The 26,884-nt window shown below is 39.6% G+C and overlaps 1 protein-coding gene across 1 annotated transcript in view; it reads left to right on the forward strand.

Annotated features, from left to right (window-relative positions):
* Positions 1-26,884, forward strand: part of PLXNA2 (plexin A2) — a 1,613,917-nt gene that overhangs the window by 945,842 nt on the left and 641,191 nt on the right. Inside the window, exons 6-9 of the mRNA XM_044077136.1 lie at positions 4,610-4,733; positions 6,847-7,000; positions 8,817-8,913; positions 24,725-24,839. Coding sequence (XP_043933071.1) covers positions 4,610-4,733; positions 6,847-7,000; positions 8,817-8,913; positions 24,725-24,839 — 490 coding nt within the window. The remainder of the gene's footprint in view (positions 1-4,609; positions 4,734-6,846; positions 7,001-8,816; positions 8,914-24,724; positions 24,840-26,884) is intronic.

A 26,884-nucleotide genomic window follows, 5' to 3' on the forward strand; every position in this document is an offset into this window, starting at 1 on the left:
TGACACTCTTCAGTGAGTAAAGATGTTTTCAGAATTTCTGTGGAAGAGGACCCCTTTCCCCAACATATGTAGATTATGAAGGCATTACAAAGAGATTTCTTATTTTAGTAATGCACATAATCTTTATTAAATACACATTCTTGAATATAGTAAGGCATGTACTTTTTTGTGCAGCTTCCATGGTTAACAAGGCAGTAGTTGCAGCTACAAAACTATATAGCAAACATTGTATTGCGACATGCAGTTTTCTCCATAGGTGCCACCCCGAGAGAGCTGGAGGCTGGAGTGTGGAAAGCAGATGCACAGCTAGTTGCTGTCAATTAATTGAGCCCAGAGCAACTGAGCACTATTTAGTGTGATATTTTTAATACCAGTGCATGCTGAATTATTGCAGTGAATATGGCTTTGCAAGTCCGTAGAACAGAACATGTAACCTAGGCAAGCTAAATAATGCAGGTCATATTAATATGAAGCATTTAATTAAATTCACAAATGTCATCTTGAATGATGGCAGAGCTATCTCTGCAGGGCTTCATTACAAGACCCTCTTTATGGGGTCTCATTGTTGATCATCTGGTGGTCTTTTTAACTTGTATACTTTCCATGCTGGTGAGTTAAGATGTTGGTCCTAATTGGGCAGAGTCTGTATAAATAATTTAAAATAATACTGAAAGGTGCAGTGACTCTCAGTATAAAATTAATACACCATGGCAGTAACAGCTGGGGGGGGGATAAAGATTCACAGGCAAGTTATAATTCATGACTGCCACTGGTTCAGTATTATTTGTGAGAAGAAAAATACATATGGAGAACTACTGTTATTACATGTGCTCTCTGGTCTAAAAACTTAAAAGATCAGCTGGAGCAAATGACTAAAGAGTACATAGCAGCCACATTTTCTCACTTTGCATTTTAAATGTCATCACCATCATGAAAACCTGGAACATAGATGTTTCCAGACTGCACTGCTATGGTATACCACATCAGTAAAACCTGAGGGCCCAAATCTGGTATTTAGTACCGGTCACTCTGTTTCTTTTCCTCATTCGTTCACATGCACAGCTAGATTGAGTGCATGTAGTCCATGTGGGTAAGCTGAATTAGCAAAAGCTTTATGACATACTGTTTCTAGATTTTTTTATCATATCACATCAGCACTACATTGTAATCAACACTGGACCCTAAAGAATAAGTGACATATATGTATCTTTTAGAAGTTAAGACAGAATCCAGGTGAAGCATTGCAAATACACTGTTGAGTATAACTCACAACCTGTAGGTATTAAAAGTCTTAGGACTGGCATAAATAAAATCTCATCTCAGGATTAGAAAGAGAAGCCCATTGTTAGTATTTAGAATACAGTAGGTGACCCCATATAGCTATTGATAAGGACTTAGTGCAGCTACGTAGCAATGTATTTACTCTTAAACCGCTCTGCCTTTATAAACTTAATCAATAAATCTAGGAGGAGCAAAGTTAAATCTGAGGTATAAAATCATAGCACTATGCTTTCAGTAATATCGGTTTGGAGGTGTACTGACAAGCAGGATACAGGATGGTACATACAGTCTTTCTTGCCTATTCCGCTGACATTTTCCCACACTAAATAACACATGATTATTTTATTTTCCATCCTTCAACATTAAACGCAGCCTTTTAATTGTAATGTACATGCATTCCTGATGGGTCCCTGCAGGCTGCTGCAAATGCCCACCATACAACAGTGGGATTTGCTGTCATTGCAAAACTAATGATGCTTTGCCCTACTTTGTTAGTTCTGGATGAATGACTTATCCATTAACTTCCTACTGCAAACTGGCAAATAAATAAAGCACATCTAAAAGTCAAGGCTAATGATACTTTTTATTTCATAATGCGAATTAAACATTTGCTAGGCTGTGTAGAGACTTTTTTAAGAATATGATAATTCTGAAGAAGCTATACTAATGGGTGGAGCTCTCAGACTTATCTAATTGGCCTAGTTTCATGTCTTAATGCTGATATGTCTTACACCATCCAGTAAGGTGGGCTTCATCTGTCAGATTTGATGCCATCTGTCTTGGAGAAGGGTAAGAAGAAAGGGGGGGAGAGGTAATTCTGTTAAGTGTTTTTCTATCTCTTTCTGGTGAGGGGGAAAAGACACTGTGGGCCTGATCTGTGAATCACCTGGGAGTGTTCCTACTAACTGAATGCCTTGTTACTGAACTATTGCTGGAAATTGCAAGCTGTGGTCACCGAACATACCTCTCAACTGTACAGATTTTTTCAGAATGTCCAGATTTTTGACTCATATTTTTGGTCTGTTCCTCATAAAATCTGTGGATTTCTGGTAAATCACTGAGATGATCTGAGGATTGAAGTCACTAAATAATGACATACATTTGAGTTTCAGACTTCAACCCCTTTAGAAAATGTATGCTAAAACAAATCCTCTAGTGACTTTCTAAGCTGATAAGAGTAATATTTAAAATATGCCCCTATTTTTGGGTCTTTGTCCTCCCATTTTGTCAGTCTTTGTCCAGATTGCTTGCAATAAGAAGTGAGAGATGCGTCACTGAACAGTCCTGCTGCAGGTTGTATTTACCTATTCTGAAATTGTTGAAGTACAGAAAGGAGGAAACAACCCATGCTGTGTTTCATCAAGTGTTCCCTGTATCCATGTTTCTATGAATTTGGAGTTGTTATATGCAAGTAGTAAGGTGCCATCTACATGCATGTGTGTTGGGGGCGGGGATAACAGGTATTTGCATTTTCTTTTTTTGTTGTTCTGATTATGTTTTGGGAGGAGTAATGAGAAATAACGTCAGAACATTTGCTCTGTTTTCCCTGAAAGCATGTTGAAGCTTGATTTAAGGTTGTTGGTGCACCATTGTTTTTAGTATCTGTGGTTTTCAGAGGTTGGACTGTATTGTGTTGGCCACTTATTGCATGTTTGACAATCAGTTGTCTTTTAACAAATTCATGCCAGTCATTTCCTGTCTTTCCTGTGCAGTACCCATACAATAATGTTCCTATTCTAAGATATTATCTACTAAGATGTTGAGGACACAATATAGGTGTTTCATTCCACCATGGAAGCCATATTAAAACAAACAGATTAAAATTTAGGCATCACTTCTCCAATGAAGGTTCTGTAGGCTGCATATTACCTTATGTGACATGATCACATCTTTGGGACTTTAAAGACATACTTCATTGAGGATTTACAGGGTAGAGCCAAGTAAACAAAATGTTGAGTCCGACCTTTCTACTGCAGCACACACATAGCTCTTATGTGCCTAATGGTGCTTTCACATTCATCACCTCTGGAGTTTGAAACTTGACTGCACATTGTGTCAGAGGGAAGCTTGTGTGATTGAAAGGTTACACTTTGAATGACTTCCATGATATAAGAGGTTGGGATACTGAACAGTGACAAAAAGTGTGGGATTTTATGAGTTCTTCAGTAAAGAGAGTCATATAAATGCCTCAAGTAGCACCTTTAGTTCCTAAGCTAACTGCACGTAATATCATATTTCTTTTCCAGTTCATCATTGTGGATTTTAACAAGTTCACTCTACTGTTTTCATTAGGACCACCTGATGAATCTCTAAGCATTTGTAAAGCAGCAGGCTAAAGATGAGATTCTTTTACTCTGACCAGGTGTTACTCTTCATAATGGAGTCTTTTTTTTTTTTTTTTTGCTAATCTCATAAACTGCTCTCTCTGCTGCATACAAGATTAATGTCTTCATAAAGTGCCCTTCATACAGAGTGCTCTGAGAAGTAGTAGCTGCTTTGTGGTTTAGTGTCGAGAAGAATTGATCATGTGTTTCAGGATTTACTTGCTATGCTGCCATCAGACATAATATCTTCATGTTAATATCAGCCACAGAGATTCCAGCACTGAAAATGTCCAACACCAAGGCATTATTTGAGCTCTACCCAGTGACAGCATCAGTCACAGTGAGTGACATCTGTCATGGCACAGCCAGCAGCAGACCTCCAAGTATCTTAATTACCTACCTGGAATGGTAACCAGCAAGAGGGGCGCTTCACGCTCACCCAGCACAGTCATTGCTCTCCTATACTTCCATAGTTTTTGTTTCCGTAATTCTCAAGTCTCAGGATTAAAATAAGCAGCCAATGAATAGCAGTACCTTCTTTTCAGCTTAATAATTTTACAAGTGGTGTACTGCATTATCCTTTACTGTTTTATACTTTAAATATATTAAAATGTATACTAAGATGGGTACTTGTTCTAAGCGTCTGTGCTTCATAGAGTTTTTGTTGTGAACTTGCCTTGGTTTCATAGTCTATTGTCATATTCTATGAACTGAGTCACTGAAGTCCACCTATTAACATGCAGGTTGGTGTTTATGCCTTGCAAGGCAGTTATTACTTAAAAAAAACATGGAAAAATGTAAAAGTACAAGCACATCACATCTTCACGTGATTAAACTTATTGTCAAGACCCATTTTCAGATGCTATGTTTTAAATATTGTATGGATTTTTTATTTCTGGAACCATTGAGCTCCCTGTATAGTTTTGGCATGCTTCTGTATACTTAAGGTTAGTCGTTGATAAATTAATGTTTTTCAAGAATGTGCTTATTTTGTTTTGCCTCAGGTGTTCCAGGAGAGATAAGTGTGAGCGTGCAGATGAACGATATCGATTCGCTGACAACATTGATCGGTGTGTACGTGTGACTGTGAAGCCACTCAGCATTTCTGTATCAGAGCACAGTCTCCCTGTAAGTCTGAACAAAACTTTCTGAAGGTGTCCTCCTTGAGTTGCAGAATTCTTACTTTTTTGTGGCTGTTCTTCACCTCAGTTGATCCCTTAAATGCTGTTGCAAAGTTGCCCTGCTGTATTCATATCACACTAAATTAAAATAAAGTATTTCCAGTAAGATTTACTTACAGCAGTTTAGTAATGGCACTGCCCATATACAGCTGCATCAGTAGACATGCAAACTTTGAGCCTGTGACAACTTGGATAATGTTATGTTAAGTAAGCTCCCTGATTGGGGGCTTGTAATCTTAACCCACTACATCTAGGGCTAATAAATTATTTCTAAGTGGTAAAATTTGAAAGAGAGTTTGATCAGTTAATTTACCAGGACTCAGAATGTTATATCTTTTTTTGTGGTTTGTTTCACAGAAAGAATTTCATTGTACTGCCGTGTTATAGGAAATATTTTATATAATTTATTTTTCTACTTTTAGTGACAAGTAAAGCCAAGTTAGGTACCAGTACTTGCTTTCAGGTGTGGTTCAGACTGCAAAGTGGCTGGTAGAAATCCACATATTGTGCAAGTCAAGGTTGTGCTAGTCTTTTCTGGTAATGTATCATGCATTCCCAACTCATTACGTGACTTACCTGGCAGACTGTATTGTGACTGCTGCGACTTCTTATGAACTGAGGTGTCTGAAGCTAACTGTACTTGTATATAGGTAGTAAGAATCACAGGTAATGCTTCATTTCATCTAGTATATCTTGCCCTGTATACTATTACATGCCATTTGCTTGTAGAGTTATGAAGTTCAGTATCTGTCTCAGTAGTTCAACAGATAATACACTTGCCATTGGTGCTAGAAGATCAGAAACCTGTGGGTTCTACTCCCATACCAGGGAGTTGGATTAATTTTTTGATACTGACAATGAAGTGCATCTGCAGGATTGTGCTGCAGTCCTGAGTGTACTGTCCTTCGGTGAGACGTTAAACTGAGTCCCCATCTGCCTGAATTGGTGGTACCTTAAGTGGATGTAAAAGATCCAGCAGTACTTAGCAAAAAGAGTATAAAAATAACACTTATTTACAAAATATTTACATATTTACAAATACTTACAGGTGCACAAATATATATATATATAAATATGTTTAAATAATCATATTAAATTTTCATATCTGTTAGGCCCCCACTCCTTTTTCCATAACCAGCATATGATTTTTACATAATATTATTGTGAAAATCCATTTACCATTAAACATAATTTAATTTATTCCTTCATTCCATATAACCCATATGACATCAAATAGCATTGTATTCATTCTTTTAACATATTCTTTATTTCTGTTCTTATAATATCCACATTTAATCATATCCATGTTAGTTTTATCCACTTCTTTTAAATCGTCAAAAAATCTTCTTTACATAGTTTCCCCATAACATTTTTACTGTTTTTTACATTTCAAAAAACAAAATTCTGTTTCTTCTTCTTGACAATGTAAATATATTCTGTCACATTTCTTTTTATATGGCTTATTTCCTTTTACTGGCAATTTAGCTATTACCAGTCCCCACAAAAAATCTTGACATTCTACTTTCTGACTACACCATTTGTTTCTTTTTTTTATAGCTTTAATTTTGTCATGTTACATTTTCCCATGGTTTTACATAGTGAAGTTCCCCTGTGTCCTGATGAAATTTCCCATATTCAGTATAAATATTACTTTGAGTCTCCTCTGAAAAGAGGCCACTACCTAGTGGGACTAATCTGGTTAACAAATTGTAAATAAATAAAAATAAAACAATAAAAAAGCTCCCAGAATTAAGCTGCCATCATCTGGTAGATCATTTTCAGTGAGGCAACTCTAGTTCTTCTTCTTTTCACTGCACAGATTTACTGGTTTATATTGAAAATGTGTATCAGGAAATAATTGTTGAAATGGCAGTAATTAATTTCTAGACACGTCTTTAGACATGGACTGCAGTCTTACCTACTCTACTTTTTTGTTTTATTTATTCATTCATTCATTCATTCATTCATTCATTCATTTATTTATTTATTTATTTTTGCTGGTGCCTATTTATTTATCTTTAGTCGCAAAATATGTTGCCTTTGTTGTTTCTCTACTTTAGCTCAATCTGGTAGCAAGTGACGTTCCTGATCTTTCCTTTGGTGTGACCTGCGCATTTGGAAATATCACTGAAGTGGAAGGTGAAGTTTTGGATGACCAGATCATCTGCACTTCCCCTGCAGCCAAAGATGTCCCTCTCATACCTGCAGATCAAGGTAAGATAATAGTAACGCCTTAGGAAAAGACGGGGAAAATGGAAACACATTTTTTAAAAACTGTAAGAAGAGGGATACAGGCAGAAAACAATTCTGTTCATTTTACTGTGTTCACTTTTTGCTGCTTAATGTATATGAATGAATTGTTGTTTGCATGTTATCATTTGTATCTCCGTTATCAATACTAACATGACTTGATTGTTTTACTTTTGTTATGTTGTACTATTATTGCACATTATTTGATTGTTGTGTCTTTCTGCCTTTGACTCAGTTCATGGCTAAAAAGGGTCCACTAACCAGCACATTTACCCATTTAACTAGTAAATAAATATAAAATCCTGTGTAGCATGTTCAAATATCCATGTAGGAACTGGGACTAGTATGTCATAAGCTAGACAATAATTTACTAAATTAAATATTGTAGAGTGGTTAGTAGTAGAAAACTCTGGAAGCAACTAACTTCCCCTCAGAGTGACAGGTCTTGATTGTGTAAGCTACTGTGTGAATTTACTACACTTGTTTTGTATTAAATGTTTGTATCTGTTATCATTGCTTTTAGTAGATGACTTGAGGAAAGGTTTACTCTTCTGGTGTGTTAAAAGAAGCCACTGTTTAACTACAAAATAAAGTAGAAGCTGAAAAGTCAAGAACTTCAGGCCATTTATTGCACCTGGCTCCCTGGTAAACGCAGAAATTGTTCAAGAAAACATAAGTTCTCTGGTTATATATTGTTAGTGATAACACAAGTTAGATGGCACATACAGGTCCCTTAACTACAGTTCTCAAAACTGGTACAGCATAATGATTCTAGCCCTTAGATTATAAAAACTAAACTGCTCAAAAGCTGAATGATGCAAGTCCATTTAGGATCAAGAGCAGACCTCAGAATGAAGGCCTTAACAAGAACTTTCACTAATTTATTTATCCATTAGTTAATGAACTGCTGAAGAACACAAATTGCCTTAGGAACTTCTCCCTAGTTAAGTGATTGACAATGAGTTGCACATGGAGTTTGTTTGAATCAAACCCCTTATAACTCTTTACATTAACAAGGCCATGGTAAACATTACAAGACACAGTGTAAAGAGGTATTGCACAAAAAAGTAAGTGAGGTTATGAAATTAATTAATAGAAATCCAGTATGGTCACTAAATGTTCTCACTCTTCATGTATATTGTGATATTCACATCTAGTCAGATCTATTTCTCTTTGAATCTCCGTCTCCGACTTTCAATGCCTACAGGGCTGATAAGAAGGTTCAATGATTATCTGCTGAAAATAGATCATCATTAATAAGGAAAAGAGTTAGTGTTGTTACTTACCTTGCCCCAGGACCTAGGAAAAAATTGTCATTGCAGATATGACTGTAATCTTCAGAAATTCAGAAAAAGAACTACATTTTTACATTGAAGGCAAGAAATACAAATATGGATTAGTGCTATTTTTTAGGCATACTATATATTTTAAGCATACTGAATCTGATTATGATATTTTTCAGGCATACTCGATCTGATAATTTCCTATGAAGAAGGCACAATGCTTCTCATATATTTAGAATTGAAAATGCTTTCTGATTATCACCAACAAAGAACCCCAAGTTGTCTGTAATCAGTGTGTAGGAAGGAAGAAACTTGGACTTTCCAGGGCCTGTAGTTTTATCAGTTTTACTTCTATTTTGTATGCATGGAATGTTTGCATTTGTATTGGCAGAGACCTAATGTGTAGTCATTGTTTATGCATTATACAGGTTTTTCTTTAGATACATCCTTTAATTTTTTTTAAGAAATGACTTACTGACTTTGTTCTTCTATTCCAGATTGGTTCGGGGTGGAGCTGCGTCTGAAATCTAAAGAAACAGGGGAAATGTTTGCCAGTACAGAATTTAAATTCTACAACTGCAGTGTCCACCAGCTGTGAGCATCCACCTTTTTCTTTAGTAGATTAGTTTTGCCATTAAACTCTGAAGTAAATGCTTCATTGCGCTCATTCAGAATGTGTCTCCTGCACTTCCTGCCATTGGAATCACAAGATGCGTAGTGGGGCACTGCTGTTAGGAGCCCTGTGGGCGGCTCACAGCCTTTCCTATAACAGTGGTTGGAGCTGTTGCGTTAACATTTAAGTGTCGGTTGCAAGATCAGTGGGGGAGAAGACATTAGTAGACCCCAGCAGCAGTGACACTTCCTAAATATTCATTAATCACAGAACCAGGAACAGATGTGCTATTGGAACTCATAGTGGTTAATATTACCAATATCCTACTTGATATGTAAAGCAAAGAAAAAACAATAGCAGAAAAACATAATTTTCTGTTAGTGTTATTTTTTTATTGTTTTTGAGTGAAATGTTCCAAGTTTAAGTTGTTACTTCTTTCCTGAAAAGCCCAGTGATTACCACTCATATCTTAGAAATGTATTGTTGAAAACCTAATAATAAGAAAATAGACGTATGTAACCCAGCGTGTATCTAGCTTGTAAGAGAGGGCTATTGCTACAGTATGCATTGTAATATATTGATGCTTTCAGTAATCATAACTGCTGAAATGAAACTGTTGAACTGTTGCTTTATGTATACAGAATTTCACAACGTCCGACTGTCCATCAGTGTAGTATGCCACAGGACATTTGTTAGACTGTGCCCTGACATCTCTACCACTTCCTCAGAAGCAAACTGCTTCTGTGTGGCATTTTAATCTCCTTCTTAACTGTTCTGTGCTTTGACTGGGCTAGTAAACATCTGGTTTCAGCTGCATATGCACTTCAGAAGTAATTAAGCATGTAAGCTGTAATTCTGACTGGAGTTTCTCAAAACGTTCATCGTGATTCCTTCTCTCATGCCCTTAATACAATTTCTTTTGCTCTTTGCTTGTATAGACCAGTCCAATTTGCTCTATTTACTTGCTGAATAAACTTGCTAAGTATCTTCTTTTAAGGATAAACCAGGACTCCTGGTTTAACGAAGTGACTGGCTTAAAGCCACATTGTATAGAAGTAGTGACAGAAGGAGTCAAACCCAGTTATGCAGAAAACATTACTAGCAGTTTGTTACTCATAGCTGTAAGCCTTTATGCTATGTTGGTTCATCTTACACCTTTGGATACTGTTTGTCAGAAAAGTACTTCTGCTGCTTTGTCTGTGTGAGTTATTTCTTGGAACTTCAGTTTTGACCCACATCACTAATGCATGATTCTTGATTTTTACTGTAACTTAAAAAATAGTTCCTATTATGGAACTTTTTCCTCTAGGATTCTTCCGGTTAATTCAGTGGAACTAACCTGTTAATAAAATAAAATAAAAAAGTATACTTTTTACCTTTCTTGACTACATGCTTTCTGTATTCTCACCTTGCAACACCCTGTACTTTAATGTTTTGTGACAAGAGGTAATAGGAAATCTAACACTGGGGACCCTCCATAATGGATCTTTTGACCAGCTGCAGCCTTTCTCCCAGAACAGTTCAGCATTTCTCCTTAAGATTCCATGCTAAGTGGGCACGTTTGATGTTGCCTGCTGCAATGTTATTTGGTAACTGAAAAAGGCCACTCAGTTCTCACAGTTCTTTTCTGCCTCTGTCACAATGCTGATCCTGGTTCTGACTCACATTAGTGAAAAGTTGTGGTCATGAATTGGTGGATGTTCGGTGGATGATTTCTAGAAGAGAAAGCAGAACCCATCCCCATTTTGATCAACCCTTATAATTTCCCTGTAACTCCTTCTTCTTCCTCATCTGGACACAGAAAACCATAAAGGAGAATAAATGTCCTTAACCCACCAGCCAAGAAAGGGACTGAGGTGTCAGACTGCAGTCTCAAATGAGCATCAGTTCACTAAAGAGGGCACAGATCCGACTGCTTGTGTCCCTGCACTGTTCATGTTTACTTTAAGATGTGTGTGTTGCAATGTCAGTGGGCAGTGATTTGTCTGTGGGTGCAGAGTCATCACTTGCTCAGGAATCAGCATCTGCTAGTGTTTTGCTGAGCCCTGGAGTGGTAATCAGTCCTTAACAGTCTTTTGGTGAAGTTCCCATTCTGATAGTTTAACCCATCATAATAATTTGCTGACAGGATAGAGGCTCACCTCAAGTCCCCATGGTTTAAAGCTTGAGATCCCCACATTGAGGAGGGTCCATATTCATCATTTGGTGCTTTGAGTATGCTTTTTGCCCCTGAATGCCTTGGAGACAGTGCTCCTTTTTGTCCACTCCATATTCAGCCAGACAATCAGCCTTATGGCATCTAAACAAGCGAGGGGCCTGCAGCTGTACCCCTTTGTTTTGATGCTCAGTTGAGAATGATTGCTCAGCACAGTCATCACTCTTTCAGTGGTTCATTCATGGGGAAGTCAATGAGAAAGCAGACTTTTTTTTAAAACAGTATCTGTATTTCTGTTAGTTACTTCAGACATGAATTACAATATCTATAAAGTTTACAAAAACACATCATGTCATTCCAGTGTATTCATACAGCATTCTTGTTTCTATGCTACAGCAGCTGTTCTCTTTTATACTACAGTGATATTTTTAAGTCCCTAAACAACATAACAGTATAGTCTCCGTGGCATTTATAATTCAGCTGTATATGAGTAGGCAGTACAATATTATAGTTATCCTGATAGCTGGGTCAGCCATCCTGAAGTGAAATCTAGCTACAACTTTACTGTCTCAATCTAAATACAAAACTAAATGGCTTCAAGTACATTTGAGAGCTAATCTCCTACTAGGATCACCACAAAGCCCTTTCTCCTGAGACATTATTCCCTATCACTCATAAACTTTTCAGTAAAACAACCACATATAATCTCAGGAGTATATCAGTCTCAACCCACACTAGTGACTCCAAAAAGTAAACTTTATTGTACTATCTGTGCATTCTCCATCCTAGCAGCTAAACTATGGCACGCCAGTCCTCTCTCAATCCAAGATGTCCAAAAGTACTCGGACTTCTGAAAACAGCACAAGGAACACCTCTTCTCCCAAGCAAAGTGCAGCTGCAGTCGCTCAGGTCACATTACACAAACCTTGCAGCTCTTTAACACACATGTCTCCCTACTTCTTCCGTCCTTATCTCATCCTGTCATCCATTTTACTTACTATCTCCCCTTCACCTTACATTCATCTTCTCTTTGCATCTCTCTCACGTCTTCTCCCTTCTACTTCTTTTCTCTCTGCATGCATGCCTATCACACCTTTTCTGTGACTTCTCCCCATGGTATCGTTTTTTGCAGCTATTTTCACTTGTCTCTTTGAATGTCTTCATACCTGTCTATATAACGATATGCTGCTATCCCTGTAGAATAATCCATCGGTCATTATGCATACATCTTTTCCATAAAGCTCTGCTAAGCATAATTCCATTTTTCCATCCATGTTTTGACAGTGTTAACTCTTTCTTGAAATAAACATTGTAGCAAATGTTTGAATCTGTAAATATGTATAAATATTTGTTTTTAGTATATCTTTGTATCTCTCTGTAAATATGTTTTGTTTATTTTTTTGTGATCCTGTTCACCTTGGCTGTGTCTGCTAATGGTCCATTGAGATCACTGCACTACCCCAGTAAACAAATATAAATAAATAAAGCTAACTACCCCAACTTATTAAAACTGTTTTGTTCTCCCTTTGCCAGTTGCACTACACCCTGTCCTCTTTCCCAAAATACAGGAAACAGGAAAAGTTATACTTTATTTAACAAAACAGGATGGCTGCCTGAATTGTCCTATTAAAAAGTAACTGGTGAAAGTACGGAGAGTGCCCTTCTTGTTCTGTGTTGAGAGCAGCAGGTTGAGAAGGTGATGCAAAACAGGATTGCAGCAGATGTGTATGTACACTGAGCTAGGATTTCAGGACTGAACTTATAAAAGTAGTAATGAAGCCTGTGTTAAATCTGTTTAGAGTTATTGACTATTTACCTACACGTCAGATTTAAGGACATCATTTTTTCATTAGTTTCTTGAAACAGGTGGTAGTACGTATAACAAAACAGTATGCCTGCTTGTGCTATACTGTTTAGATTGTGCACTGATGCAGGATATTCGGCGTTAAATATCTGGAAACATGTAAATACATTTCCTCACATATTATACCATTGGTTAACATCATGTACCATAAATATGCACTCAGACTATTATAATTAATGTACAATATTCAGTAACTGTAATTAAATAAATTAACTCAAACTTATAACAAGTTCGGTAACGTATTTATAGAAACTCCTGTTTTTGTTTAGTGTCAACTGTTCATACTGAACTGTACTACTGCATTTGGTTATTTTTCTCTCTTTAACAAATCTTTACAAATTAAATAAATGTTTTTGCCTTGATATAACTTTTTATTTAATGTTTTTTTGCTAAACTTTTGAAAAACAATTTCAAAATCATTCCATTACATAATTAATGTAGATACTTAGCATAAAAGCAACACTTAATGGTAAATTCCATTGTTACGTGTTTCTCTTAATCACATATTGTTATGTATGGTTAAATATTTTATTATAATTAGATTTTTACCCTAATACGTTCCTGTGATTACCTTTTCCTTATATTGTAACAAAAGTTACAGGCAGATAAAGTGCCCACTGTTCTTTTATAGTTAACTTATAAATGGTATTAAATATAATTACCTTGAGGCAATCATAAACTACTTGCAATATTTATTTGTTGAATTTGATTACATCTACATATATAGCACTTTGGTGTATAATTAACCTGACAATAAACTGATTTACTGTAACTTACTGTATATTCAGGCCGTTGTTAGCCCACACATATATTCAGTGGTTAGAGCTTCATTTACCTTGTTTTAATGTTGCATATTCCCAGCATACCCAAGTTCATGCCATCAAGTAGAACTTTCCTTTCTGCCTTTCCAGCATCTTGTTCCTGGGACAGCAACACATTCACAAAAGTCTCTTCTCAGTTCTCCTCTATAAATCGTTTTATTTCTTCTGAAATATTATTTTTGTTAGCTCAACAGCCTCATTTTGTACCATCTGTGGTTGTGTTAGTGGCATAGGCATGTGTCTTGTTGTAACACTTGTTTCATCCAGCACTTTATCATTACAAAACACCTTTATCATAGCCAGAAATTACAGTCCATGTATGCATCACGTGCACATAATGCAGATAATGTTTCAGTGTCACGTTAGAATAGTCGTGTTCCACAAACAAAGGTCTGCCCACCGTAGACAAATTTTCTACCCAGTTATTTTTCATAAACTCTGAGCTTTGGCCAGCTAAGACCTACCTGCAATCAGCTGGACGTATAAATGAATTTAAGTAAATCTTTATCTGCACTTTTTTTCAAATAATACAGCATTTAAATTGATTTATTTGTGTTGCATTGAATACTGTCTAGCTGGAAGTTGTGTCTCTGTTTTTTCAGTTAGTTCCCCACCCACCTTCCCTGCTTTTGTTTTGGTGTTAATCTTGGTGGCTTTGAAACTGCCCACCCCTCTTGTAAATTTGCATTTGGATACTCCTCCTGGGCCCATCTCATTTGCTCACTCAAAAAAAAAAAATTGCACTTTATTCATCTGCTTTTACTGTTTTTGTGTTTCTTCCTACTTTATTTTGCTTTTGCATCATCTTAAAAGTACTCAATTGTTTTTATTACTGCTTGGTGTAACTATCATTCTAAGCCTTTTGGTTTAAGCATTTGGGCTTCAGACCAGTTGTTTTACATTAAGAAGGTTTGTGGTCTGCACTGCTGTGGCAGGGCAGGTAGCTTACATCCTTCTGTGTTGGGAACTGCAGATTGAAGGCTCAGGGTCTGTTATTCTAAAAGTGTATTAGTTCTGGTTTAAGCACGTGGGCTTCAGGCCAGTTATTTTACATTAAGAAGGTTTGTGGTCTGCACTCTTGTGGGAGGAGAGGCTGGACTCTGCCCTTCTGCGCTGGGAATTTCTGGTTAGAGGCTTATAGTGCCTGCATATTTGAACTGTTTCTTACTGAAATTGGTGTGCCTTGTTTGCTGTCGCATAAACTAGATTCAGGCCTGCTGAATCTAGCTTTGTTTGTATAACTTGAGCACTAATCCTGGCCTAATTTTTGGAGAAGGTTCCTCTGCACCCCAGTGGCAGGAGTGTGCAGTTAGAACTTGTCTGATTGAAGACTACAGGAACAGGGCTCAGTTTTGAGATTTTTTTACTGGTTAATTGGGTAATTTGTTTAAATACCTTTTCTGATTGCTTGTAGTCATCTAAAGCTGTTTTAAGTGTATTTTTTTACTGTTTGTAGTTGCTTAAAGCTGTTTTAAATGTATTTTTTACTGTCTTTGCCTTATCTTTTCAAAAAAAAAATGTCCTTATTTCCCACCTTTCTAAGCTAGTATAGTCCAGTTGTCAGGCTAGTGCTGAATTCAGGGCTGTGTTACAAGTTTTTGAGTTGCACATACCTTACTTGGATAGAAGGAGGTCTCTGTTCACCTGTGAGAGAGGGAGCTTTGAGCAGCCATCTGTCCCTGGAGGAGAGGTTCCAGCCCAGAAGTTAGTAGTTTATAGGCCATTTTGGGCTAATTTCTATCTCTTTCATTTCCCCTGCTATAAAAACCACGTTTGCACGGTTTTGCACATCTGGGCAGCGCCGGTTAGCTAGGGCTAAATTATTGCCGGCTGCACCAAGTCTTCTCTTCAGTTTTTCCCTTGAAAGTAGTCTAACTCTCAACCTAAGCACTTGAAAAGCATCCTACAGTTCAGCACTTGCTCAGACCTAATAGCAAGCACTGATATACCCCAACACTTGATTGCCCAACAGGGCAAGACTCATTATTCACCCCTCACCAACCAAGTGACTAAGCAGCTCACCCTACTATTCAGGCATGACCAAATAGCAATTTCAGGTATACTCTCCAGTCCAGCTGGTGAACCTGGGTATCCTGTGGCAATGTTACAACTGCCTCATGTACACCGACAACCCTCTCCTCCTACCACAAAACATTAATATATGCGAGAGATGCAATTATATAGCTAAATTGGAGGCTAAGCTCTCTCCACCCAAGACTGGAACAGGCAGTCATGAGTAGAAGGTTAACACTTGCACCACACTTCCAGCCTCACATAGACATACTAAACCAGCACTGGCAAAAAATACACATAAATACAGGAAATCATACTCGGAGGCTCTAAATAAAAACCTGCAAAAGCATTCGAGACCTCCAAAGCAGACACCCAAAAAACCTACACCTCCCATCACAAACCAGACAACACATAAAACACAAAATCAGTGTGCCGCACAATCACAGCCCTTAAGACAAAATAACATACTTAAAACACTAGTAATAGGCGACTCTGTAGTTAGGCACACTGACGTCCCACTCATTAGCCTGGACAAGGAGAAGGTTACTATTAGCTGCCTGTCAGGAGCCAGAATCCGCCACATAACACAAGCACTCAGGTCACTCCAGAACAAGTACAAATATGATTCTGTCATTGTTCATGTTGGTGTGAATGACCTGAGACGTACCTCCCTGGACTACATGAAAAGAGACATGGAAGAGCTCTCTGATCATGTAGCCCAGGCGGGTATGACCCTGACCCTGAATAACATCCTGCCCTCACCAAGAATGATACCGCAGAATAAAAAAAAAATGATCAATTTCAACAATTGGCTATGCTTTTGGTGTCATTCAAAGGGGATCCAGTGTCTGTCAGCCTGGGACAACATGTTCGACAAGCCTCATTGCTTCGCAAGAGACGGCTTGCACCTGTCACCCCTAGGCTTTCGAATACTGGCCAAGGTTCTTGCTGTCCCCATAGTGTCTTTTTTAGGCAAGGCTCAAAAGTCAAACCCACCTCCATAAACAGCACAAATAAAAAAATGAGGGTTATGCTACTCAACGCCAGGAGTTTAAATCTCAAAATGCACGTGCTCGAAGCACTCCTCAGTATGGAGAACGTCAACATCTGTGCAGTAACTGAAACCTGGTTCAAGACTCCACAGAGCACCCCTGCACTTCCGGGCTACAACTCATACCACACATTTCAGCCACAGAACATGGACCGAAACACAAAAGGAGGGGGTGTATCCATATTCATCAAGGAAACCTACACCTCCAGGTTAGTGGCACAGCATGATATCTCTGAGATCATCCATGTGCAACTAACATCGGGCAAATCTGCAATGCAAATTGTGGCCTGCTACAGATCACCCTACTTGACCCAGGACTACCACTCCACCTTTCTGGAGACACTGGAAAACATGAAAGTCCTACTGAACACCCTGATATTGGGCGATTTCAATTACCCTACCATTAACAGGGAAAACTACTCAAGTACAAATTCCCAGGTCTAGTGCTTCCTGGAATTTATCAACTCAAATGCCCTGGATCAGCTGATAAACTCCCCTACCAGAGGTGAAAACATATTGGACCTGGTCATCACCAACATGGGCGACAGGTGTTCTGCACTGGAGGTCAACCCGTCACTGGTTAGATCAGACCGTAAACTAATCACTCTGGATGTCCACACTACACCACCATCCCTAACCAAGGAAACCACAGTGAAAAACTTTTCTATAGCAAACTTCACCTTACTTAAGACAGAGGTGGTAAGTTTCACAGCCCCCATGCTAAAGGATAACAGTGTCCAAGATACAGGAACCTTTACAAATGGACTCTATTAGCACCTACAAGGATGCATGGATCGTGCCATCCCTAGCAAAACTAAGACTCACTCCCTTAAGAGAAGGAAACCAGTCTGGTGGACCCCTGCCATAAACAGGCTATACAATAGAAGGAGGAAACTAGTTCAGAAAAAAAGCAAATCCCAAGAAGGAAAGACATCCCTGATCAGTATCAGTAAGAAACTAAGGTCCCTCATAAAATCCTCCAAGGCTAACTTCGAAAGAAAAATAGCCAAGGATTTGAAAGATAACCACAAAGCCCTCTTTAGCTATGTCAAGAATCTTAGTGGCAACTCGCAGATATGCTCTGAGCTAGTGCAAAATAGCACAAAATATACTGAACCTACTGATATTGCCAACATCCTGGCAGATAAATTCAGTGCAAACTTCACCCCCCTCTCACCCCCAAAAGGGCCTACAGCAGTACCGGAAAAGTGTATTGTCCCAGAAATCACAGACGCACAGGTGAAAACAGCCCTTTCAAAAGCCAAAAGCACAGCGTCAATGGGGCCAGATGGTGTCCCAGGCTGCATCTTGCACGAACTACAGAACGAACTAACCACCCACCTAAACACACTGTTCAACCTCAGCCTCTCCACAGGCTACATGCCCATAGAATGGTGCACAGCAATAGTTATTCCACTCCACAAAGGAGGGGCCACAACTGACCATGGTAACCATCGCCCCATAAGCCTGACTAGCCTGGTCTGCAAGGCTATGGAGCGCATCATCATGGAACTCATTAACAAAGACATTGGGAATCTCCAAACACTTGACCCGACCCAGTTCGGCTTTGTTAAGGGCAGATCATCCCTACTAAACCTGATTGTCTTCTTTGAGACAGTCACCAAGGCCATAGATGAGGCGAAGGTGGTTCACACAGCCTACCCTGACCGCGCCATGGCTTTTGATACCATTCCCCACTCGGGAATTATAGAAAAACTCACCAGCCTGAACATAATCCCCTACGTCACGAGATGGGTTGCCAACTGGCTTACAGACAGAACTCACATGGTAAGAATAGCGGGCTGCAGGTCCGACTCTAAACCAGTCACAAGTGGTGTCTCACAAGGCTCGGTCCTGGGACCCCTACTGTACGGCATATACTTCTCAGAAGTGCAGACAAACGCAGGAGGACTATGGCTAACCACGTTGGCCGATGACTGCAAACTGGGAGCCATAATTGACTCTCTGGCTGACATGGACATTCTCCAAAAGGACCTTACTGAGATGGACACCTGGTGTCAAAGTCATGGTCTCAAGCTAAGTGCCCAAAAATGCATAGTCACCCTGTTTGGGAAAAACAAAACACCCATGAATTACCACATAGGTGGCAGCCCCCTTAATACAGAAGAGGTAATAAGAGATCTGGGGACCCAGGTAGATAGTAATCTCTCCTTTGACAATCATATTGCCAAAGTAGTTAGGAAATCCTTCTATATAGCCCATCTAATTACTAAAGGGTTCACATCTAGAAATAAAGAGGTTATAGTGCCCCTCTACTCGTCACTCATCAGACCCATCATAGAGTACAATGCCCCATTTGGGATGTACCTCACAAGACACTTCCAACAGCTGGAAAGACCACAAAAGTACCTCACCAAGAGGATTACTGGCCTCAAACATATGTTCTATGCAGCCTGACTGGAAAAACTCCGGCTGTACTCAGTGGCATATCGCTTACTCAGAGGTGATCTCTGCCTGACTTACAAAGCCATGCCCAACTCAGAATTGATGGACACGCTCCACCTAAAGAAATCCAAGTCACTGCGAGCCACTCGCTCTAGTGAGCTATACCTCACCACAACAATAAATAGAACATGCTAGAGGGATAGATTCTTGTCACAGAGACTCCCCATGCTTTGGAACAAAATTCCTAACTACATTAGACAGAGCCCCTCACTAACACTCTTCAAGAAAAACCTTAACGAGTGAATGGGTAACAGAAAATACACCCCTGGGATCACTTCATTGGCTCTTCTTGACAGAGGCTCAGTTAATAATTCAATGGGGTGGCAAAAGCTGACACACTCTGGCTAGGCTTATAAATGCCCTTGGGCAGATAGCCTAGTACCTACCTATGAACCTATAGGAGGTCAGAGGTTCCTTTCACTTTTATTTCTCATGCACTGTTTTCTACTCTGGTGATAACATTTTACCTATGCTGTATCCAAGGATTCTTCTGCAAAACAATTTCATTACACCATTTTTTTAACATATTACATCAAGATCATTTTCCTCATCTTCCAGCACACCATGTGACTGTACATTTTATTGCCTCATTTTCCATTCCAGTTAAATACTGCTCTGCCTGCTTCCTGTTGCTTTAACATCTCAGCTGCCTTATCACTCATTTCACACACTTGCTGTTTAGTTGGTCCAGCAGCTTCCAACAGGTCATGCAGTTACTCTTATTTGGTCAGCCATGTACATTCTTAAACATTTCATGTATACACTGAACAAGCCAATTAGGTTTTCCAGCTCAGTTCATATTTAGTATGGTAACAACATTCAGTTACAACACATTTTTTTTCACAACTCATGGAACATGCAATAGCATATGGATCCCATTCCAACTTATTTATTTATTTTATTTTATTTTACATTTGTTGACCGGGATAGTCCGACTGGATGCATGTCCATTTTCAGCAGAGGCCCGGGGAGAAAAGCTCCAAGGGTAAGCATATACAGCATTACATAATACCAGCATTACGTATTACAATCAGACTATTTACAGAGATTACATAAGTAAGCAAGTTAAACAAGTTCCACAGGTTACAGTTAATCCTGAGCACAAGTCGGGATTAAGTTAAATTACACAGTAAACTGGTTAACAGATTTTAACTTGCAACCAACTTCTCCTTCTTAGTTTTCTGAGACAAATTGCAGTCCATTCTTTGCATTACTGACTAAGAAGTGACTCCTTGCCTATTGACTTGTCATAAAATACTACAGTTAACTACTTTACCTTGCTGTTTAGTGTTTTTCAGCTTCTAGTTAATGGAGCAATCAGAGGAATGAGCCCATTTCAGTGAGTACCACTCATGTCCAAGTTGACAGACTTTTTGACTCATTGTTCCAGCCCTTATCTTGTGATGCATGTCCAGAGGTTCTGTCTCGCCGGGGTCATCCTGAAGTTGTGTACTGTGGAGACAGAGCTTTTTGTCACCCAGGACAGGAGAGTCTTCTGTGTTTTGTTATGGGTACAACAGTGCAACAACAAGATGGAGTTGGTATTCATTCTCAGTTCCACTAGTAAGTTATATTCCCATATACCTTCTTGCTATTACTGCTCATACCAAATCTCATGGCAGCATTCAGGGATAGCCCAGGGTTTAATACACGCAACTTCTATTTGCCTATAGTATGACTTTAAGCATGTCACTTGACTAGATAGTGCTCTTGGGTAACCATAGAAAAAGGACAATAAGCTTACCTGGTTTAGAAAAATACACTCCGCTTATCTGGTTTACAAAAAACAAAAGTCAGTGCAGGAAACTAATGGAACAAGTCTTGACTGTCCCCTCTGCTGGGGTGGCATCTCATGGATGTGTGCGATTCCTAGTACAGCTTATGTGTTTCCATGAGATCACGTGATGATCATTTCAGAAGTGATTGACTCTCTCAGAAAGCGTCCTATTCGGCAGGCCAGTACTTCCAAGTCAGAACAGTTCTCCTGAAGAGTAGAGTGGTATTGTATACTGCCCCAGGTGCCTTATGTGGCATGTTCTTCAGTTACTCTCTGGTGAAGGTATATGTGCCAACATTGTCTGCCCATAGTGACCTCATAGGAAGGCAGAATTGTGACCATCACTAGCTGGTGAAGTGGTTCCTTAAAAGCGTTCTGTATTTCTCCTTTGTGCTTTAAAGAATGCCTTTCCTCTATGGAATCTGAACTTCATGCTGTACAGATTTCCTTGCCCACCTTGGAGCCTGTTGGTTCAGCAGAATTGAAGTTTACTCCTTAGAAGCTTTTTCCTGATAGCCATCATTTCTGTTCACAAGATCTCAGAGCTTCGGATATTCATATGTAGGGAACCATGTCTGTTTTTTTTTTTTTTTTTTTTTCGTAAGGATCAGGTGTCCCCTAGGAGAAACTCAAGTTTATTTCAGGAAGTGCGTTGTGAGTTGTCCCTTAAATAGTCCACTCATCTCTATAGTTTTCCTAGCGATGAAACCAATGCAAACAGAGAGTCTTCTACACTCTTTGATGTACACTGCCAGCCCAGCTTTTATGTGAAGTAGGTGCTTGAGTTTAGGAAGGAAGAACAGCTATTTCTTGTCTTCACTTTTGAGAGGGAGATGTACACAGTTGCTAAACAAACACTTTCCTAGTATATTGTCAGCTACATTGCCATTTTACATTATGGCTAACTACCCACTGGAAAATGCTACAGTCAAAAGTTATTCTACAAAAGGTGTGGCTGCTTTTGATGCTAGTTTCAAGAATGTCTGCATTGCAGACATGCACAAAGGCCATTTGTCCTCCTATACAGACCTTTATTAAGCTTCATTGTCTTTTTTATGTGTTTCTCTACAAGACCTTTCTCATTGTTAAAGCCACAGATGCTCCATTTTTGTTTTTATTCCCCTCTTCCACCTTGACATTGTTGTCCAGGCTGAGGGAGAGAATCAGTGAACTGCCATCCAGCTGTAGTTAGATTTTATGCTAAAAGCCCTAATGTCCTTCTCTGATACCCATCAGGCATGCCTGCATTTTGGTGGAATTGCTGTCACTTCTTCTCTCCTATCTGTATCTCTGTATTTGCTTGATCCCACACGTGAGCTACACAGAAAGCTAACTTGCACCTGCAGTTTGACATAGCCAGATATATCAAGCACACCCACCCTGACCTCTGAACCTGTTGTTAATCAGGTGCCAGTGTTACCATGGGTTGAATTCCTTTCTGCATCCCCACAAATCACTTGCTTAGTCCTCTGCTCTCTTTCTCTAACTTCAGCAGCTGATAGGTTGCTTATCGATCTTGTATCATATGTCCATAGTCAAGGTTTTCTTCCTGTCGGTTGTAGACTGGTTACCAATCATTACTGTCTTCACTGTGACTGAAGGCAGTAGGCTTCCTTTAATACATCTGTACATCATGGCGCAACCTTCAGAACTGTGACCACTGGGCTTTCCCTTCATCTCCTTACACCATTGATGTTTTACTGCTTGGAGGTCAGCCCATTCATATGACCCATCATGAAGGGTCCTCAATGTTAAGTCCATCTGATCCTTTTTAACTCTATAGTAGGTTGAAAATACTCTCACCAGTCCCCTGAACATACAGTGTATTCTATGCAGCTTTAGCTGTTGGCATTCCATGTAAGTCATGCTAGTGCATGTTTGTATATTGCTTGTTAGAAATGTCGAGGTGAGTTCTTCATCATGTTCCTTCATTTGTAGGAAGTGTGCTTACTAATGACTGAGTTTTGAGTGAACTCTCAGACTCAGGGGTTTGGTGTGATTATGGGTGTGAAATCACAAGATGCACCAGCACTGAGCATCTATGCCCCAGACATGGGAATTGCAGGAGAAAATGCCAAATTGTGAATGGTGGAAAGGATAAAAGCAGGTATAGCACTCATCAATGTGGGTCCTTTCATAAGCAACTAATTAGGTAAAAAAAATCTGCAATGTATGGAGATGTACCAGAAAGAAAGAAGGACTATAGATAAGAAAATAAAAAGAAAATAAAAAAGGGAAGTACATACATTTTTGCTGTATGGTTCAGTTTTTTTAGTGTAAATTAGAACTGTCATTTGACTAGCAAGGGACATCTTAGGTGCAGTATTGGTAGCTTTCTGTTATCTGTAAGCAAATTAGGGTCTGTTTTGGGTAAATCCACCAACTGTACCAGTATACTGTTCAGATTCTGTTACAACAACATGTCGACATGTGAAAAATCATTACTGCACGATACGAATACATAAGGTTTGCTTATGGATAAAAATCACAACTGAGGCTATGGTAATTGGAGAGTAAAGTAGTTGAATGTTTTAAGATCATCTTGTAGTAAGAGAACACACCTCTAGAGACCACCAAAAGATAAATTATTTGATCATCTCTGATGATATAAAGGGATAAAGGCCTGACTGTGGCCTAGCACACAAGTTTCATAAGAAGCTCAAGTATCAGATGGAGCTGGCCAGGGAGGATGAGAGTTAGGAGCCGCAACTGTGTCACCTATCCTCGGGGAAGGGAGATCAGCCATGGGTGTGTCACCCATCCTTGGGGGACTGAGATCAGCTATGGCTGTGTCACCCATCCTCGGAGGAGGGAAATCAGCCACGGCTGTGCATCCCATCCTTGGAGGAGGGAAATCAGCCACGGCTGTCTCACCCATCCTCGGGGGAGGGAGATCAGCCACGGCTGTCTCACCCATCCTCGGGGGAGGGAGATCAGCCATGGCTGGCCCAGGGAGATCAGCCACAGCTGGACCACTCATCCTTTGCGGAGGATGATCAGCTACAGCTGACTCCGGGAGAGGGAGATCAATCACAGCTGGCTCACCCATCCTCGAGGGGAGGGAAATGGTTGTGATTTGTTACATCAGTAATAGCTTGCAGGAGCACTAAGTGGTGTATCCATGGGGCACAAACCTACAAACATGTGCTGTTGTTGTGTATTAGCCTGACTCTCACCCCCATGGAACACATGGGACAATTGTGTGTAGGCACTGGAGCCAGTCATGTGGAGGGAAAAAAAAGCTAAACTGTTCCTGTGGTATTTATCAGCTTATGGAATGGTCTGAAACTGGACACTAAGCCATTTGTCACAGTTTAGTTAAGAAACATTTCTTAGTTAATAACAGTAGTAACAGCAGTGATTTGACTACTAGATTCATATCAAACCAGGTATTTGTACCCAAGAACTAAAAAAATAAATGTTTAAGCTTATGCATGTCCACATGAATTTTGAAGCCTTCCTGCACTACCTAGCAAGAGGTATCGGTTCCAAATGTGTATGTAGTTTAAAAGTGTGAAATGGTTCTGGCATTAATGTGGGATTTTCTTCCAATGTAATTAAAAGACAAATGGTATATGGTGTATTGCTGTTTTCTGGTTTGGTCTGTTCATTCAGTTCATGGCGTGTTGTTTTGTGATGTTTTAGGTGCTTGTCCTGTGTCAACAGCTCATTCCGCTGTCATTGGTGTAAATATCGCAACCTCTGCACTCATGACCCCACCACATGCTCGTTTCAAGAAGGACGTGTCAATGCTTCTGAGGTAATGCCACCCACTTCATGTTAGATGTTTCTTGTAAAACTGTCCCTGTTCTGGAACTTAATCCAGAGGGACAGTGCATTTGAACTTACTGTGTGATGATGATCTCAAGTAAAATACCGTAGAATGTGATGATACTGTGCTGCAGTGTTCTCTGGTAACATACCCTTCCGACATTTACCATGGTGCTGTGCTGCAGTGTTCTCAGGTAACATACCCTTCCAACATTTAGCATGGTACTGTGCTGCAGTGTTCTCAGGTAACATACCCCTCCCACATTTAGCATGGTACTGTGCTGCAGTGTTTTTAGGTAACACACCCCTCCAGCATTTAGCATGGTACTGTGCTGCAGTGTTCTCAAGTAACATACTCTTCCTACATTTAGCAAACCTAAGCATTAATTTTGTTGCTTAAAATGTACTATTATGTGGTAATACTGTGTAGGAATATTTTCTAGTAATATAGCTCACCATGTGGTGACCCTATGAAATCCTTGCATGTGATAACTCCACATATGCACACTGTTAAGATGATGCAGCATCACTGGACTATCATCAACTGATGTATCATCAGTCCAAGCATTAGTCCTGTATACCATGAGAAACAGCTCAGTAGAGTAGATAATTCAAGAAGTGAATACATGCTCACCATTCTAATATGCACACTCAGCCATCCCCCTCAACAACTTTGGTGATGAGAGTTACAGTGGCGCTTGCAGTAATTTCTAAAATGGGAGCTTCCGTCAAATTGGATAAACCTGTGGCTATGTCTTAGTTGACCTGTGTTTGATTAATGGCTCTGAGAACTAGTGAGGGTGTGGTTTGGCATAATGATTAAGGTCTTCACCTCACGGACACAAAGCTCAGAGTTTGACTCTGACCTTGGGTTATTAGCAAGATTTAAAAGGGCAGTTCAGGACAGTTAACCTAGTATTCTTTTATGAACTTATGAACTGTTGGAGCTGGTGGGGAGGAAGAGGAATGCTAAGTCTAGAGTCAGCTTGCCTCTTCCAGGTGGGAGGGTGTGGAAATATGCCAGGGCACTCAGGCAAAAAGAGAGACAGCACTTTAGAGACTGTTGTCCCACCATTAACCTCATGACGCATTATATAGCAGTGAACATTTGAGGGATGTAGGGAAGCTTGCCACTTCCAGGTGGGATGGTGTGGAATTATGCTGGGGCACTCAGGCAAAAATCAGAGACAGCACTTTAAAGACCTTTGCTCAGCCATTAACCCCATGCTGCATTGTATAGCAGTGAACATTTGAGGGATGCATGGCAATGGAACTGTCTCTTTTGCAACAGCATTGCACACCTATTTTGTGACATGAGCTTAGCTTGTCAGTGAGAATAGGGATGAAAAGAACTAGAAAGTCCTCTGTGAGGCTACAGTATGATCTCTCCTCATTAGCACATTCCTGCCAGAGATGCATCACAGTTTGCATGCCTGAGAACCTATACAAAGGTTCTTGTTCCTTTCCTGTGTAGGGCTTTCTTTAAAATGTGTCATACCGGGGGGGGGGGGTTACCAATGCATAGGTACCACCAAAGACGGGAATATCAGTAAATGGCATTGTTAGCCAAAATTCAGAAGCCATCAGGGTGAAAAAAAAATTCTTGTCGCCATCAGTCCTGATTTCATGTTCTGTAACCTAGGTGGAGGGAAGCATATTTGTTCCCAGCTGCAAACTATTGCCTGAGATTGATCACCGGCAACACATCAGGCTTAAAAGGGAGGCTGAGTGTGGGTATATAGCATCCTGCGTGCAGTCAGCCTTTGACTGATAACTCTAGTGTGCCGTTATATAATGTGTTGTGATGGAAATCTAAGTTGCGGTGGTGGTGGGGGGTGGCAGTGTGACAGTGTTTTGTAGTGGTAGAAAAAACATTGACAGATTTAGCTTGGGTGGCAGCATGTAGTTGGAATAATGTGTGTTGTGATGGTCAGGCCCTGCACTATGACACTAAAGTTCTATAATGTAAAAAATCAGCAATTAGATCTGCCATAACTGCAACCCTGTATAGCTGCATTGCAAAATGGGCATGCT

Source organism: Protopterus annectens, chromosome 7.part0, assembly GCF_019279795.1.
Source record: "Protopterus annectens isolate FY-2018-M chromosome 7.part0, PAN1.0, whole genome shotgun sequence".
In the NCBI taxonomy this organism is placed as follows: domain Eukaryota; kingdom Metazoa; phylum Chordata; order Ceratodontiformes; family Protopteridae; genus Protopterus; species Protopterus annectens.